Here is a 19,382-nt window from a genome sequence, read left to right on the forward strand (position 1 = left end):
ATCATAGAATTCAAAAGACTATAAATGAATCATCACTTATTTATGTTTCTGTAGAATTGTGTCAAATGAAACAATCGACAAATAAAATAGATGGAAAAGGGAATTTTCAATGTCCTTAATTACGTTATTGATTCACGTACGTGTTTTGGTTGTATTCAATATTTTAATTTCCATCCGTATTTGAAAAACACTATTAGACTGCCCTAAATCATGGATTTCTTAATTAAATTGTTGCTTGAATAATAATATTACTAATTAATAAAGGGGCAGCTGGATGTAAAATTAATTTAATAGCCTATTTTATACTCTTGACTCTTGTTTGAGAAGCAACCAACCCCCCCCCCCCCCCCCCCAAAGCGTGTATTATTTTATAAGAATGAGATCTATTTCTTTTTAATTTTTTTAATTTTTATTTTATGTGTGTATGGGGAAGGGGGGAAGGGGGGAAGGGGGGTTGCATATTAAAATTGTTGCTCGAATAATACTCACTCCCATCCTTTTTTTTAATGGTTACGTTTCGCTTATTGAAAATTATATTAAGTCGACTAATTTTTAAAATTAAATTAAATTAGATCAATTCAACATTTTAAAATTATTTAGTTGTTTGAAAACTATACAAAATTCTTCTCACACTAATATGATGAAAATATATATCTTAAAATATTGATTAAAGTCTATATAGTTTGACATTTGAAAAGTAAAATATGACAAATAAAAATAAACGAAATAATATTAACAACTTTGACACAAGCGGAACGTCATTAATTTAGTAGTCACATCACACATGCATTCAATATTCCTTGTCACTCATTAACAAAAAAAATCAGGTGCTTAACCCAAACCACGCGTAACGATAGATACATAAATAAATAAAAACATTCAATCAAAATAATTTAAATTTTTAAATAAGACGATAGCAGATTTCTAACACGTAAAACAAAAGATGATGTGTGACCAACTTTATTTTATTTCTGAAACTATAAACATACCATGTGTGGCCAACTGTTTTTTTTTTTTTTTTCTGTTGTTTGGGTGTTGGAATTAGGATTAGGTTTGGATATTGGAATTAGGATTAGGTATTTTTTTTTCTCCTCTTCAATTTGTTTATCTCATTTAAACATGTTTATGAAAATAAAGAAAATTTTACGTGATATGTCGGTCGGATATATCACTTTACGCGACATATAAGTTAGATAAATCACCTTACGTGATGTATCGGGACGTTGGATGATGTATACGAAATCGAGACGCGAAGTATCAGGATATTGAGTGATGTATCCGAAATCGGGATGCGATGTATCATAACGTTTTGGAATGTGTCCGAATTCCACCAAATTTAAGGATTTTTTGTAATTTTAAAAAGAGAAGAAATATGACGTAATTAACTTTTAACACCATGAAATTTGTGTAAAATTCTCAAAAAATATCGTCTTTCTGTAATTAAAAAATAATTTAATTTAAAAAATGTCTTTAATCTTATTGAAATGATTTATAACTATACAAATAATTAAAAAAATATTTTATAAATCACAAATTTAAAAGTCTTCATTACTTAGATAGTGTCACGTAAAGTAGCACGAAGATTGAGGGTCAATTAGTGGTATTGTGACATTTGATTTGTAATGTGTCCCCATCGTTGCTTAGTCAATTAGCTCCATGAAATAGACTCCTCCTATAGTATACTATATATAAAACACCTTCCTTCCTTCCTCCTCTCAAATCAATTCTCAAAAAAACTAAATTTATCATCAACAAAATCACACACACAAAAATACAAGAGAAACACAAGCACTAAGAAGAAAAAAAATGGATGCCAACTCAGAGTGCAAGGTAAGAACTCTCCCTCTTAAAGAGTTATAAACATTTCTTCATTCTGCAAAATTTCTCTTTTCATTTTGCTCTCATCAGTTTTGCTGATAATTTTCAAATTTAATCGTGGTGTTCGAATCAACTGTTTTGTAATTTTCCTCAATTTTTGTGTAGAATGTTGAAGATTTTCCTCAATTTGTGTGTAGTATGTTGAAGTCTGTAACCATCTCATAGGGCCAAGTACGTTAATTTGGGTAGCAGTGAGATTTGATCCTAGCGTGACTATTTTATCTAATAAAAATGTGTTTTCTCTAACATCTCAGTTGGTCCATTATAATTTGTATATTCCATGTGTATATTTTAAAATTTGCTAAAGGATAAGATTTGTTTGGATATTTACTCAATGAGTCACATTATATTGTACTAGCATTGTGCATTTTTTTGTATTTTATTTTTCTCTGTGTATAGTAGTAGTATAAAAATAGGGACAACACAACACGTGTCCACTTTCTAGAACTGTTTTTGTGAGACACGTGATTCTCGTTTGTCTGAACCTTTAATATTTGGGCCTCAAAATATCCAAATAGCCCAATCACATCCCTTAAAATAATGGGCTGAATTATCCATAAAATTCCTTGGGCCACCTCCGCCACAGTTTATGTGATATAGTTTAGTGAAAATTACAAAAGTATATTACTTAAGACTTTAATTAACAATATATACACGTACTTATTTTTAATTACAAATGAAGTTTCTAAATTACAAACATAGCATATTTAATTAATTTTCGTTTTTAATTATTTATTTATTTTCAATTTTAGTATATCATTTTTTGGGGATTCTGTGCCTATTTTTGGGGGATGATTATCATGTACTAAATTTATCTCACCAATTAATGGTTATTACTTAGTTTTTCAAATATTTTTTTTATCTTTCCACCTCTTCAGTTTTCCAAGAAATTGTTACTTCCTATGCAGTTTTATTTTCTTGAAAAATTTAAAACTTCTCGCTTTTCTATGTTCTTCTTCATTCTACTTTGTTCTTCTTCTCTCTCTGAATTTTGTTCATCTGAATTTCACCATTGTTATCTTTTACCTTTAAAATTTTTAAACGTGAAAGTTGCTCAATAGATGTTGGAACAGTGCTAGATATAATATAGACTAAGAATCAAAAGGTTCACGTAAAAAAGATCAAGATACTTCAATGAATACAAATTGTAAATAAATTAAAATCTTTGATCTAGTTTCTTTCAATAGTATTGTAAGGATAGGAATACACATGGAGATTTAGATTCCGCAATTTTGATAGTATTGTAAGGATAGGATTACACACCAACCTTACAACGATAATCAAACCAATATCATATTATAGATAATATCTTTTGAATAATACACCAATATTAGAGAAATCATAGTTTATTATTATTAAAATTTACAATTATTTCATAACCATTTACACAAATAGATTTGTGCATAAAAAAGACAAGTTAATATCAAACTCACAAACATGAATGTTTATATCATTCAGTACACCAATAATATGATTCATCCTACCAACATAAAACTAAAAGTTTCAACTACATAATGTTTTAAGTAAAAATAAAATAAAAACAACACACTACTGTTAAGCTTGATCCGCAAATTTGGAGCAAGTCTTCTTGTTATACCTTGGTGTACCACATTTACTACAAGTAACTTTACTTTTCTTGCATTGTCCTTCATTGAATCCCTTCTTACGATCATTATTTGATGGTCTGCCTGGTTGCTTTCTTGCAATTGGTGGTAACACTACCGCTTCCTTCATTGGTTGCTTTCTTGCAATTGGTGTTTCCATCATACATCACTCCTTCAATATTGTAATCCACGTAATTTTCTGTAAAATTGCAAATTATTAATTAATTTCCAAAATTAGCAGAATGGTGTTCCTAAAGTAATTAAATTACACCAAATCATCTACACCATCTCAACTAACAACTACACATAATAATTTACCATCACAAATCAATAAGCTTTATAAACAATTTAATAATTCTTCAATTTTGTTAGCTATACCAAATCAGGCAACTTATGACACCAATAAATGTACCAAAATATTTACTGCTAATAATGCTGGTATTCAAAACGGCTGAAGAGACATAAATTAGTGGTCTAGACAAACATTTTCACCAAATCAACTACCAAAATATATATCATAATTTCGTTGTATAAACTTCAATGTAACATTTCTTCAATTTGTTATCTATACCAAGTCAGACAATAAAATATACCAATAGATGTACCAAAATAATAACTTGCAGTTGGTGTTTCTAAGAGGTCTACAAGATACTAATTACACCAAATCACATACCATAAGTAATTTTAGAATTATGGTATAAAATTTGTTATCTACAAATAATTTGAGAATTATGGTATAAAATTTGTTATCTATACCAACTCAGACAATTAAATACACCAATAGATGTACCGAAATTCTAACTTGAAGTTGTTCTTTGTATAATGTCTAAAAAAATACCAATAACAATATATCACACACCAAAATAAATTATTGATTTATGGTGTTTATATAAGAAATGCAACATACCAATAACATTTTGACAAAATCAGTTACCAAAAAACATACCATAATTTCTTGTATTTAAGCAACACAAAACAAATTTCATAATACAACAAAGTTGTGACCTATGGTGTTTATAAAAACACAATAAATAATATCTCTTACACCAAACTATCTACACTATCTACACTATCAATATCACATAATAATCTATCATCACTTGCACGGAAAAAAAGAAGATGATAATGGTGTTTCTAAAAACATACTACATAATACCAATAAACCACATCATATCCACCATGTTCACTATTAATTAAACATAATAACATACTAAAAAGGATTAATAATTGTTATTGTTTATTAAAGAAATAAATCCAGCCAATCGTTGCACCAGACTATTACCCAAAGCATATCAATTTTATACTAAACCAAAATAACATACAATTGAAACCAACGATTAAATACAGATTATGAGAAAAAAAAACAAATCAATCGTTAGTTGTTCAAATACCTGATGCGTCCCATCTCCCGTTGTGTTGTATTCGAGTTGAAAATTTATTGGTATCCATGTTTGAATAGTAAATCAGCGTAGAAAGTGAGTTTTATATTTGTTAAAGACCTTATTTCATGGGAGAAAATATATAACAAATTTGAGTAAATCAGGAAAGGTAAAATAATTGGAGAAAATCAAAATATGTGACAAGCGTGGCTGACTATTTCTACGTTTTAAAAAAATATATAAATTCTAGTTTTGAAAAAAAAACTATTGCTATATAAGTGGAAAAAGAAATTATTGCTATATAGTAGTAATTAAGGTACTTAAGTTGTATACTTAAGTTTTTTGCCTGTTTGTTTAACTGGATATGAAGTTTGAGAAATATATGATAATTTTGCTATGTTCTTAAATTATCCTTAAAATAAGTGAATTCTTAAATGAAAAGGTTATAGTGTCATTACCTTTCGAAGTTTGTATCAACTAGAGTTAGTTGGTTTAGTTAGAGTGCAATAAGGCTATTGCATTGAGGTCTTGTAATGGAGTTGTTACGAGAGGGAAGAGATTTAGAGGTTAATTCCTAGGATTACAAGAGTTTGTAATCAAATCATTGCTCGTGTTTTAGTAAAGTTGTTGGTGAATCCTCCTACTCTGGTAGGTTGTGATTTTACTCTTTTGAGCAAGGAGGTTTCCATGTAAACATCGTGTGTTCTTAACTTACTGGTTTTGTAGTTGTTAACCTTCCGTTCTAGTACTAGTACTAAATCAAGAACCTGGTCTCTTGGCTCGTGGTGGACTCACAGAAGTCATCACAATTAATCATGTGAAAAAACTATAACATGAAAACTACAATACAAGAAGAAAAAATGATGCATTTCAACCATGCCATTTCAATAGGAGCAAGGGCGAATTTAAGGGTAAAATATGGGGCACGTGAACCCGTGATATGTATATATTTACTTAGAAGGTAGGGAGTAGGGATCATTTCCCACGTTCTACAAATCGTAGAATCGCCTCTGAGTAGGAGTTAATCATATAGTCAACCTAATTGTGCTACTCACCATATCACCTTGAATTGATGTTAGTGTCATTATTTGTTAGGACAAGAAGAAAAGTGTAACACAATCAATGCTGCTCTGCTGCAAGCTGTACATATCCGAATCACGCAACAGAGAAGCACTTGAACCTATTGAGCGTGCTGCCAAACTTGATCCGGAAACAGTCATCATTAACAAATTTCCGGATCGGGATTACAACCGCGTAAACTATACTCTTGTATCATATGTTATTCATGACAGCACAGGCTGTCCCATTTATAGCCCCTTGCATCAAACTGTCGTAGCCATGGTTGCTGCAGCCTATGACGCGATAAACCTTGAGCAGCACTCTGGCACACATCCTCGCCTTGGCGTTGTGGATGACATTCTCATTCATCCATTGGCGCGAGCTTCACTGGATGAAGCTTCTTGGCTTGCTAAAAAGGTTGCAGCTGATATTGGAAACCGGTTTCAAGGTTAGTAAAAAGTTTGTAACTTTAAATGACTTCTTCTTTTCTATCATGTGATATGCTGTACTGACTTGAAAATGCAAAACGAACCGGTTTTAGAGCTCAAAGTAAGTGTATACATGAAATTGCACGCGTTCTTGACCCTCTGACTTTAAATTCTTGATTCGCCTTCTGAATACAGTACCTGTTTATTTATATGCTGCTGCTCACCCAATGGGGAAAGCACTGGACACCATAAGGAGGGAGCTAGGCTATTACCGGCCTAACTTCAGAGGCATCCAATGGGCAGGATGGGCTCAACCAGAGCAGGTACCAGTCAAACCTGATGAAGGTCCAGAGGTGGTGTCTCGTGCTAGAGGTATCGTGATGATTGGAGCTCATAAATGGGTAGCAATGTACAACATCCCAATTATGTCCACGGATCTCTCAGTTGCTAGACGTATTGCTCAGAGAGTGAGTGCTCGAGGTGGAGGCTTACCAACTGTGCAAACTCTAGGCCTGTTTCATGGTGAGGACTCAACTGAGATAGCTTGCATTCTTCTGGAACCGAATCAAATTGGAGCTGATCGCGTCCAGAACCATGTTGAGACACTGGCATCTCAAGAAAGCTTGGATGTAGAGAAAGGTTATTTTACTGATTTATCACCTGAAATGATAATTGAAAGATATATGAAACTAATTTCCAGTTCAAGCTGATTCACCAGTGTAACCTGTGTGTAAAGCTACTCAACTCTGCCTTTAAGCTTCTGTCAATAAGAGAATTCAACTCATCTGTATTTTCCATTCATGTCAAATGATGTTTGAATGGATCTGAAAATGCATTGACATTCCATTCTTTTTTAATGTAATAGAATGGTTACTTTCTAGTGGTTAATTTTCATATTTTATGATTGTATGGTTGTTTGTGATATTTGCATTTCATTTAAGCCTAGGGTTTATTAGAAATAGTCTATTTATCTCTGTAATGTCAGCATACACTCTACCCTTTTCTGACCAACTTGTGGGATTACACTAGGTATACCGAGTATGATGGTGTTGTTTGTGAGATTTGCACTACAAAGCAAGAGTCGTACATGTTTTTGGTGAACCGGTCTTTCATGTTATGTTAGGTTATATTATATATTCTCTATAATCATATTCCGTTGTGGCATTCAAAAAATATTGAGACAAACGATGATGCTATAGAGAAGTTTGACGGTAGATAATTCATATGGTGAACAGCTAATTTACATTGAGGCTTAATTGATTAATATAAATTCCCATGTCATGTTGACAATGGAGTAATAAGTACTAAAAATTATCCAATGATTCACACACTTATCCACAAGGAGAAATCAACAAAACCATTGCAATTCTTTTACATGCCCAGAATTACATTCCAAAAGTTTTTATATTGTTAATAAATATGCATGTGATAAGAGTAGGGATTAGTACTGAACTTGAAAGACCATTGCCAACTGAGAAAAGAAAAGAGCAAAATTTTACATTTGAAACTGTGATCTATCCATACAAATCATGTACAATTTGGGGTCATCTGAACTCTCACCTATGAGACAAAACTACATATCAAAAGGCTCAATCACTTGTGATTTTCTTTGATTAGTTATATAAAGAACATAATGAACATTGAGAAAACAACGTTAGTAATCTTTAACTCTTAGTTGAGCATTGTTTACTACGAAAATCTTCAGATAGCAGTTTGTTCATTAACTCTTGCAACCTGTTGGCGCCAGGACCAGGCCTAAACACCGAGTCGTCTCCTATCACAGAGCAGGGATCAGCTCCATCAGCTGAGGTTCCATTACACCATGCTCCTGGTGCAAAACGATGTGTACGACCAAGTAATTCTTTGTCAATCTTGTCTAAGACAGGATCATCCTTGCGGAATTTTCGAGCAAATGGTGCACTGCTATTAACCATTTTGTTGAAGTCCTTCACTGTCAGTGAAACAGGATGCTGCTTGGGAGGGGTGTCCCAAGCAATGTAGTGCAAATCATGGCCTATTGCAGTGCTACGGAACTCTTCCGTGTTGCAAATTACTGTGTGAAAGTAACCTTCTGGTGAAGAAACAAAATTTGCATAGTACATGAGCAGAGTTCTTGGAAAGTTATCCCATCCCCATATACAGTACTCCACAAAAGAGCGTGTCAAAACCACCCAAGCTGAGCCTAACCATCAAAAAGAAGAACTCTAGATATAAGAATGAGATGAATAAAAGTTTCAAAGTGCATCCTTCTCTAATAATTTCAAAAGGAGAGAAAAACACTGTGGCTAGAAGTCAAATCCTCTTAATATATCATCACTAGCAGGGCAGATCATGAACATGTAAGAGAAAAATATATGTACTAAATTTGGTCCGTGAGTCTCTGGTTATTAGTTTCTTGTATTTCAAAACTCAAGAAAAAAGCACAAACTGAACATAACAGGTAAAGACATAATCCATGTGCCATTAGTTGGGTCCACTTCCAACTGTTAAATAAACTTTACCTGTAAACAATGTAAAAGCTGTAGGTAGTGATCGCCGTTGAGAAGTTGTGGCCAGGTCAGATTTCTTGGACAAATAAAGACCAGGATCAATTATAATAGGTTTAGCTCTCTGGTTCCTATAACACAACAACAGCACCCAAATTAACATTTCAAGTATTTTATGTACAAATAGAAAAAATATCATGCTTGGGCACTTTAAAATTGAAAATTTTAACTCACTTACAGTTTCCACCCATGAAGCAGCATATTTTCAATAAAATTCAGGTTTCTGGACATATTAGAGAAGACATGGAGCAAATCTGCAACATTTAACAGACAAATGAACTTCATTTTCTGTGAAAGAAAGGAGTGATTGAAGGAGCGAAAAGTTAATAAATTACACAATGCCCTAGATTCTAGAACCTAACATGTTAAAAAGATTTATTATGAAAAAATAATAATTAAACAACAGATTTTTGGTTTCTTTCATATGCATTCGTGATAAAGTACCTTCTAACCAGTAACCAACTAGAAAAGTCCAATCAAAAGACATAAGCCGACAATTGGATCCCAGTATATGGAACAACCATTTGCATCACTTGCCAATGTATCATTTCTTCCTATCTCTTTCAATTTTATGCAGAAGGTTATAATGTCCACATGAGACAATCAATCCTCTTTTTAGCGAGTGCTATCTTATGGTAGGTGAAGCGCATCAGCTCCTCGCAAATTTGCATATACTCCACCATCTCATTCCCCCTTGGCATCCCAAACACCACCTAATGCCCGCAAGTTTCCATCTTTAAAAGCAAATGTAAGCGCCATAATGCTGATGATGCAGGCGTAACAGATTTGGTGAACTTACTAATGGGACAAAGGAATTGTGGACAGCAAGGACAAAAGGTTTTCAGGAATTTGTTGTTTCGAGTGGTAGAGGATGAAGGTTGTGGGATGATATATTGACGTTGAGGATAGGGAGGAACTTCAAAGCAAGACTCTAAGAAGGTTTCTCGTAATACTTAAACTACACAAGATAGGTGATTAATTTGGAGTGTAAAGTCTAGGAAGGTCTTGTTAGTTAACTCTAAATATACGTAGTTTCACGCTAGGATCCCCCTATATCTGCAAAGTTTCCATGCCTTCATATCCACAAGAATACTATTTATGGCACATGTTCCCTCTTCTACAGTTTAAACTTCTAAAACATGTTTGATTCGGTATTATCTCCACAACATTTGACATTTTAACTCTCTAAAACTGAACATTAAGATGGAGATAATCTCAATTCATGCTAAATGATCTGGAAGATTGGCGGAGAAACTTTCCCGTCCGTGGCAGCGAGCCGGCAAACTCCAGAATGCAGCATTTTCTTACATATTTTTTTAAACCAAAATGAAACAGGTTCCCTTATTTCCTGCTACTTACACCTTTCCTCCCTTATTACAAAGGCACTTTTTCTTCCTTGGCCCTATGTCTCTATTATCAGAGTGTCATATGAAGAAGTCTTTCCCTACTATTTTCTAAAGATGTCACCCAATAATAAAGTTTTCCTCACACTTCTCAGTATTTATTGTTTTCTCCACCAAATTGAAGGGCAGAATTGTTATGGTTACTGTTTCAATATGTGTGCCTTGCATAACTTGAACAGGATTGTTCTATGTTCTTGCGAGAAGAAAAAATGTAGGGGTCAGGAAATCACAGGGACAAAAACATTGATCCAAAAGGATTTAAGTGCTACTATTTATTTAGCTTTAGATGTTGTTATCAACTTCCAAATACTCTTCTTTTTCCAACTTCAATCATATATAGTCCAAACGCCTATGTCACACATTGGCCGGGAATTATTTTTTTATCTCCTTATATGGTATTGGGCAATCTTGAAATCATGGTTGAAGGAATGAGTTGCCGATGATCCCACACAAGTCGAGAAAATGAGTTCCCAAATGTCCACTTTTTAACATATGAGAGCTAAGCCATACTCATTCTTAGTTTTACCTAATACGGGTGCTCATGTTATTGTTCATGCTCCAAATATCCAATTCTGGGCATGTGGATGTAAAAATGTCCCACATTAATTGGGGTAACAGGTTGTCTCCTCAAATGGCCGTGGCAATCCTCATTTCATGAGCTAATTCTTTGAGTTACTTGGGGCCAATATACATTTTCTTAACAGGTACAATCAAAATATCTAATAATGTTTAATTGGTTAAGTGGGATGTTGAGGAGGATCTGCATTTGTTGGAATAGAGAAAATTCACCAGTAAGATCTATTGTGTGATCACTAAAAATGATATAGAAGAGAGAAATTGGTAATCAAATAGTAAATGAGAGATAGGAGAAGTAAATTACTTATTGCTATTTAATTGTTTTGGTAAACCAAATGCATATGCAAGACAGTGCTCCTGTAAGCACAAGCACCTCTTGACAACAGTTTTATGCATAGCCTCAAAAGTTCATGAGAGATGAATTGCACCTAAAGTTGTATTGCCCATCAGAAATATGATTACTTTTAACCATTTATATGTCTAAGAGTCCTTTTTTTTTTAATTCTGTAAGTAATTCCTTGAATTTGTCTCTTTACTTATTTTTACCACCTCCAACTTTGTTATTCCAGCCCAATTCTCTTTGTTCTTGATATTTTGATAACCTTCGGTATGTGCTTGATACCTCAATCAATTTCATTGAGAACGCAAAAGATTTGTAGGTCTTAACTAGTAAAAAGTCAAACTTGAATGGAGAATTCTACTTCCCTATTTTTTTGTTTTAATACGCATTTTGTTTTAATGCACATTCCTACCACCTCCCCCAAACATCAGCATAAGTTATCTTTCATATTTTGAGCCATGAGATCCAAGATTTTAATGCCCCAAACCCCTGCATTGAGATGAAGCCGTCATAATGATCTATTTGGTTCAACAAGCGGAAGACCTTTGCAATTGTCCTACATGACAAAACTATAACTAATTTCCATAAGAACAGTTCTTAAGCATGATAAGGAATGGACAACCAAACCAACCTTGTCATGCAAAGTTGATACTCACCAGCTATTTTCAGCATCATAGACAATAACAACATATAAGTCTTATATGATGTTATTGTCTATGATGCTGAAAATAGCTAGTGAGTATCAACCTTGCATGTCATGTCAATTTATAGTTTCGTTTACCAATCTAAGCGCAAAGCGGATTATAAGACTCTTATAGATCACCATGGATTGCCATAATAATCCGCTTTGCGCTTAGATTGGTAAACGAAACTATAAATTGAAATGACATGTTTTTTTTACCCACATTAAATGGCGCTTGACATATGTAATTGGATTTCAATTTCCATTATGTTCAGAAGTGGAACCAAGTGCATCCTTGTGGTCATAGGCTTGCAAACTAGAAACCACATTAGATCTTCACCCATTGTTGTTAATTATACTTTATTACTACCTCCCTCCAATATAAATGAACCTTCTTGACTAAAGCACAATGTGAGAGAAGAAAGTCTAAATGTGATTATTGCATTTGCTTTGTTGGAAATATTTTGAGTGATTGTTGAAATATTTGGGAAGAATGTAAAGATGGCATTCAAAACCCGTATCATAGGGTTGTAAGGTGCCTTGACAATTGGAGTATCACTAAATTTGGCATCAAGGAAGAACGATCTTTTTTTGGATTAAGCTAATCTGAAAAGTGGATCAACCATCAAAAAGCTATCTGATTTGTCAAACAAATAAATTTTATACATTGACTTAATCACCACTTCATCAACACAATTTGACTCTTCCCTGCTATCCTACCGAATATTACTAACCAAGTTCCTAAGAATGTCAACCACAGAAGGTAGGCACACCGCTTACCAGCAGGGACTATAAACTAGAAATAGAACCTATTGAACTACTTCTCAGCAAAAGGAACCTAATCAACAAAGCTCATTCATTCAATTTTCTTTTACACGTTTTTAGGCATTTTCCAAAAGAGAGCTTCAGCAATAGATAAAAAGCTTACTTGAAGGGACCCTAGAGAATAGGTACTTGCTCTGTAAGCTGGTTAAAAACCTGTAACTACATTTTCGTGTCTCGATCACTGTAACAATAATTCTACCGAATATGTCATGCTAAATCATCCTAAGCATGAAGTCTAAACATTGCAATAATTAGGATGTCTTAATCATGTAAATTAGCAGTGAATTTACCTAATGCGCTAATTGCACTAACGACTATCTACCAGTAGTAGACAAAATGTTCTGCAAGGGTGAATACTTTTTTTATTTTAGCTGTAACCTGCAAACTGTATTGAGAGGGAATATTTTAAGGGTGATATTGATAGTCAAGAGGAGGAAATAGTTTGCACACTAGGTTCTGGAATGATAGGTGGTTGAACAACACTATCCTGATAAATGATTACCCAGCCTCTATCAATTATCATATGAACCAAACTCCAGAACAGGGAGAATAACACATGGAGTCTTCTTTTGAGAAGGAACCTATAAGGCTATAATCTGTTATATAGGCTAGAAGGTTACAAAACAATATGTAGGCACCAGACAGGCTAAGATGTGGCAATGATAAGGAAGGAATATATTCAATGAAAGCTGCCAATAGAATATGTGCAATGTGACCTGATTGATAACTAGCCATGGAAGTTGATATGGAAGATCAAGCTGCCAACACTCAGCTAGAGTGTTGGACAGCCCTTTATGAAGCATGTTCAAACCAGGACAATCTCAGTAAAAGGAGCATTCACATTGTCAACAGATGTTATATGACCCAGCAGAATTTTGAGTCAAACAGCCACTTATTCCTTCACTGAATGTGGCTGCAGACATATGGAATGAGCTCTTCTCTGTCTTTGGGCTGAGCTAGGGAATACCAAAGAGTACTAAGGAGCATTTGAAGGATTGGTAAGGAGCATTTGAAGGATTGGTAAGTCCATCAAACAAGTATGAAAGATGATCGCTACAAGTATTTTTTGGTGTGTCTGGACAGAGAAGATGTTTTGATGGTTTATCAACTCCAATCCATTTCCTTAAGGCTTGACATTTAGTATATTTATAAGCTGGCATAATGCATCACCTTATAGCTTTTTGCCCACTGTTAGCTCTCTAGTCCTGACATAGTCTCTGATGTAAAGCAGCTAACAGAGTTTTTTTTTGCTTATTTAACTTTTGTATATGATGCATCTACTCTGATGCCAGTAATGAAATTTGTCATTACTCCACCAAAAAAATAATGTTGCAACTGGACCTTCAAAAGTTCTTACCAAGTAAAAAGAAGCTAATAAAGAGTATATAAAGAAATATATGATCACAACCTATAGCACATGGAAGTAGCACACTTACCATCTTGAGTCATCAGTGGATAATCTGAAGCACTAAGATTGATAAACCAGTCCCACTTTGCACTTTCCTTCAGCAGAATAGATATAGCTTGAAGGGTACAAGCAAACATCGTCGGGCCCTTATAAGTCACTAAATTTGATTGTGCCATTACTCGAACATTCTCTACTTTGCGGAACGTGGGATCATTCTTCACCGATATTGTTAAGTTCAACCTTTCTCTAGGTGGAGCCTCAAGATCCATATGTAAAATATACTGATTCCTTGGGTGATAAACCGCTTGCAAAGTCCTCATCATTCTGTGACTGTCACCTTTTGTGCCTGATATGAGATAAGCAAACCTAGGTGGTTCATTTTTGGCAAATCCATTTGATTGAAATGACTGGAAATCAGATTCCACAAAATATACATCCGACTCAGCAGGCCTAGCAAGAGAAACCATATCCAACTGCACTTGATCTCTTCCATAGGATGATGAATATAACCCAAAAATCGTTGTTGTGAACAGCGTAATCGACACAAGCAAGCTCACAAAGAATGGTATTTTCCAGTGTCTATCGCCATATACCCTTCCCGAGTAAGAATTACCATTTTTTTCACTAAACACTCTTCCTGAATAAGAATTGGCATATTTCCTCATGCTCAACAACCAGTAAACAAAAGAACCCAAATTTTACAAATGAATTGCAAGCAAAAAGCTTCCAAGACTCAAGCTTTTCACCTTGATCTCCTCGAAAGAACGAAAAGGATGGAACTTTACCATCAAAATGAAAAAAAGGATGATATGGGCTATCAGCAGAAATGGTTGTTTCTGTAGAAACAGCACTAAAAGCTCAAAAGCTTCCAAATTTCCACCGACGAAAAAGTAAAATTATTGTTGTTGGGTTTTTACTATGCAAAGCAACTAACCATTACAAGTAAACTAACCTATAAAGGCAATGCTGAAAATTTAAAATAAAATAAAATGTACGACTAAACTGTGGTGGAGTACAGAAAAGAGGAAAAAACATATGAAAATATCTAAACAAATTCAAACAAAGTAATCAGATTTCACACAAACAACAAATAGATTCCTCTGCTTAACCCCACTTTCCTAAACCTCAGATCTAATGACCCATTCAAACAATTTAGTTCAAGAAATTAACTTTAAGCCTATGGGTTTCAGGACCTCACAGAACTTATATCAAATAGTTGGTGATCTAAACAATAAAAGAAACTCAAAACCCATATGGGTTTTGATTCAAGAACTGGTCTTTTAGCATAAAAGTCCAAAAAAATTGCAGAAAAATGAATTGGGTAGGGGAAAAAAAGGCAGCAAAAGTTTAAAGAACCCCTTTTAGCTGAATTAATCAGAAAAAAAAACTGATTCTGCTGTGTTGCAAGATTAGAGAGAGCTGGGGTTTGAAAGCAGGAGAGGGAGAGGTGACCGTACAGATTGCTTAAAGTGTAGGTAATGACCTAATTTGTGTATGATTATACGCTTGATTAGTACAGTATTATATATATAATGGAACTGTTAATTTGGAGTTAAGAACAAGAAAGATAATGTTAATAGTACTAGTAAAATAAGCAAAAGGGATTAGTAATAAACTACTTGTTGGAGGTAACAAGAAAGTATAGAGGGGTCTTATAGGTTTCTTCACTTGTAAGTTCAATTGAATATATGCTCCGTCGAAAAATATGTTGTAGTGAATGAAACTGCACATTGTTTACATAATTTTTTTGATAGAAAATGTTTTCCCTCCAAAAAAAAAATTTATACAGTGCAAATTTAGATTAATCAAACTCCAATGCGATCTGCAGATTTTGAAAGCAAGATAAAAACCAACTTTATTTTTTGGATATATGCAGAAATTTGATGTTTTTCATTTTGAACGTTAGTTTTAACTTTTTACCTGGTGAGTTATGAAGTGTTGAACTCTTTCTTTCTTCTTTTTAGAAGTTAAAGTTTTTTTAATTTATACATTTAATTGTGGTGAGTTGTAGCGTGTTGAACTCTATCTTTTTAGAAGTCAAATATTTCTTTTAATTAAATATATGTAGTAACTTAATGTTTTTAATTTTGAATGTTTAAATAGTTTTTATTTTATAAGTTGTGGCGTGTTGAACTCTATTTCCCTAGAGGTTTGAAGGTTTCTTTACTTGTATATTCAATTAAACATATGCAGAAATTTAGAGTTTTTGGTTATGAATCTTAGTTTTTATATTGTGAGTTATGATATATTAAATACTTTCTTTGATTTTAACCCAAGTGATGGACTCTAATTTTAACATGATTGATAGTGTCAAAATTAAACATATGTTGAGGAGATGATTGTGGCTTTGTGAGTATCACTTACTATAAGGTAACCTAATTCCGTTGGAAGGATTGTTGCGCATTGTTTTATAATGTGTGATATTATATTGTATTGTGTTGAATTAATAATATCACACATTAATAATTTGAAAGATAAATTTACCGAAAAAGTAGAATATGTGATAGATATAGGATAAAATATAAAATGAGATTGTTAATAACAAATAAAGACAAAGTAGGGAGGAAAAATAAGATAACAACATAATCACACTGAATCAATTGCTACACAAAAAATAGGACTTTTTGTTGTTTCCTATAACATACCATACAATAAAATTAACTATTAAAATAAATAATATATTTAAACTAACAACACAATATCATAGTATCCACCATTCAAAGAAGTTACTAAACTACCGGTGTAACAAGAAAGTAGAGGTCCTAGATTTCTTCACTTGTACATTTAAAATAGGATATATGCAGGAATTTGGAGATTTTAGTTTTGAATGTTTGTTTTTTATATTTTTGACGTGTTGAACTCTATTTTTTCTTGATTTTAACCTAATAGATATGTTCAAAATTAAGCATATGTGAGTGAGAAGATGATTATAGTTTTTAACTTTATAATTTATGAGTGTCATTGAAATATGTGTCATTGTCAAATAAAAATGGTTTCGTATTCATGGAGATTTGAACCCGAAACCTTTAAATTAAAGATGAAATACTATTCAATCTACCACAATCTTTATTAGACCGTCCTCGAATACGAATCAAGTGATTTTAAAACAAATGCTTTTTTGAGGTAATGCGGCAAATTCAAAATTTATGTACTTTCATAGTAATGACAAAGAACTTTCACCTAACAAAATTTGATAATTCTTTGGGTCTAAAATAATTATTTTCTTTGTACAGAGAAGTTCACCAAACTACAATTTGACCAGATTATAAAATAGGCTTTGGGCATAATTATGTCGATAATTTTAACTATGGTGTAGACTAAAGTAAATATTTTAAAAAGTTATACACATGAAAGATTCACCTAACTCAACTCTTTTTTTGAAAAAAAAATCAAGTCTAGCTCAATTTATTTTATTTTTTATGACAAGGGAAACCCGCAGCCGCTATTCTTTGGGTGCGTACAGGGTAAAACCCCCGCTCCTATGCAATAGCTCGCAAACCAATTTTTTGATCTCATGACTTATAAATTATTTAAAATCATATAAGAAAACAAAAAAAAAATATCATCTCAATTGATATGATATTATATATATTGGAAGAAATTGTGTCATTCTTGGCTCGCTAATCAAGTTCTAGCGAGTACTTTAAAATTATTTATTGTTTAGTCCTTTTTTAGGGGTTTGAGTTTTATAAATTGTTCATGGAACAAAAAATCACACTTTGATAATGAAAGTTCGAATAATATGAATCATTCTTGAAGTTTTATCTCATAAAGGTTTGAACTCTATGAATCTTTCATCGAGCTTAAAACTCATACAAATTTTCACACTTAATTAATTGTGAAAGGTAAACTCTATAAATCGTTCATGGAATTTAAACTGATAAAGATTTAAACTCCGTAAATCGTTCATGAACTTTAAAACTCCAACAAATTATCACACACTTGGATGAAAGTTTAAATCCAACATTTTTTTGAACTTCATCACATTGCGTAGAAATTTGACTTACCAAAAGTTCGAACTTGAACATCATGTGACTAAGTTGTTTCACGTTTTAGCTGCGAATATTATCGTCCAAATATTATTTCCATCACAAAAGCAATTATTTTTCAACTACTTTTCAAATTATTATAACTAAATATATGTAATTGTTTTTCAACTACTTTTCAAATTATTAATCATACTACTATGGAATATATGTTACTGTTTCTGTTTTAATTTATGTGGTACATATGAAATTTGAAGTTAATCAATTTTTTAGTATGTTTTTATATATTTTAAGTTGCTAATTATTTTTATTTAGAGTATGTTTTACGTAAATATATTATAAAACACAATAATTAACAAGTTAATATAAAAAAAAACTTATAAAAATTCATTGACTTTTGAAATTTCATTTGTATCACATAAATCAGGACAAAGCGAATAATATATATGAAAATTACATAAAACGTACTATAACTCACAATAATTAGCAACTTAAAATATCTATATATCTATATTTCTCCCAAATTATGCGGTATAGATGAAATTTTGAAAGTTAACAAAAACTTTTTATATGTTTTGAAATATTTTAAGCTATTAATTATTATGATTTATAATACTTTTTACATAAAAAAAATTATTTATATAAAGTATAAAAGAAAAAATTTAGAAAAAAGGAAACATAAATGTCAGCAGGAGTCCAATCTATGTTAATATCTATGTTTTAATTATTGTAATACCGATTGAATTTGGAGAGCCAACTAAATTTTTTTAAAGGATTTTTTTTATAAATTTTAAGTTGCTAATTATTATAATTTATAATATTATTATTAATTTTAAACCAATATATGTTTTTCTCTGTCTCAATTACATGAGACATATGGAATTCGGAGAGTCAACTAAAATTTTAAAATATGTTAAGTTGTTAATTATTATACCTTATAGTACTATTACGTGATTTTCAAATAAAATATGTAATTTTTTTATTTCAATTTATATGTCATTGATATAATTACATATATTAAGTAATGAAGAATTAATGTGTAAATTATGTGACACCTATGAATTTTGGAGTGTAAATCAAATTAGTTATATGAGTTAAAAAAAATAAAGCAGTTAATTATTACAATTTATAATACTTTTTAAATGATATATATATATATATATATATATCTTTATGATATTGATATTAGTATTATAATAAATTAAATTTTACTATTTTAAATTTATGATCTCAATTGTCAGCCTATGTTACATTATAAAATGTTCCAA

At 32.2% G+C, this 19,382-nt stretch overlaps 2 protein-coding genes across 2 annotated transcripts; one reads left to right on the forward strand and one right to left on the reverse strand.

Moving 5' to 3' along the window:
* The first annotated feature begins 1,746 nt into the window (after positions 1-1,746).
* LOC125817578 (uncharacterized) lies at positions 1,747-7,236 on the forward strand. The gene is made up of 3 exons (XM_049497122.1): positions 1,747-1,830; positions 5,957-6,368; positions 6,544-7,236. The coding sequence occupies exons 1-3, from the start codon at positions 1,807-1,809 to the stop codon at positions 7,056-7,058; spliced, it is 951 nt and encodes a 316-aa protein (XP_049353079.1). The 5' UTR covers positions 1,747-1,806; the 3' UTR covers positions 7,059-7,236.
* Positions 7,237-7,820: 584 nt separating this feature from the next.
* Positions 7,821-15,693, reverse strand: LOC125817438 (beta-glucuronosyltransferase GlcAT14B). The gene is made up of 4 exons (XM_049496972.1): positions 14,157-15,693; positions 9,073-9,148; positions 8,850-8,965; positions 7,821-8,530 (listed from the first exon to the last, which is right to left on the reverse strand). Exons 1-4 carry the CDS (start codon positions 14,791-14,793, stop codon positions 8,013-8,015), a joined length of 1,347 nt encoding a protein of 448 aa, XP_049352929.1. The 5' UTR covers positions 14,794-15,693; the 3' UTR covers positions 7,821-8,012.
* Between the last annotated feature and the right edge of the window lie 3,689 nt (positions 15,694-19,382).

Source organism: Solanum verrucosum, unplaced genomic scaffold (genome assembly GCF_900185275.1).
Source record: "Solanum verrucosum unplaced genomic scaffold, falcon-dt-bn FXZP01000280.1, whole genome shotgun sequence".
NCBI lineage: Eukaryota > Viridiplantae > Streptophyta > Magnoliopsida > Solanales > Solanaceae > Solanum > Solanum verrucosum.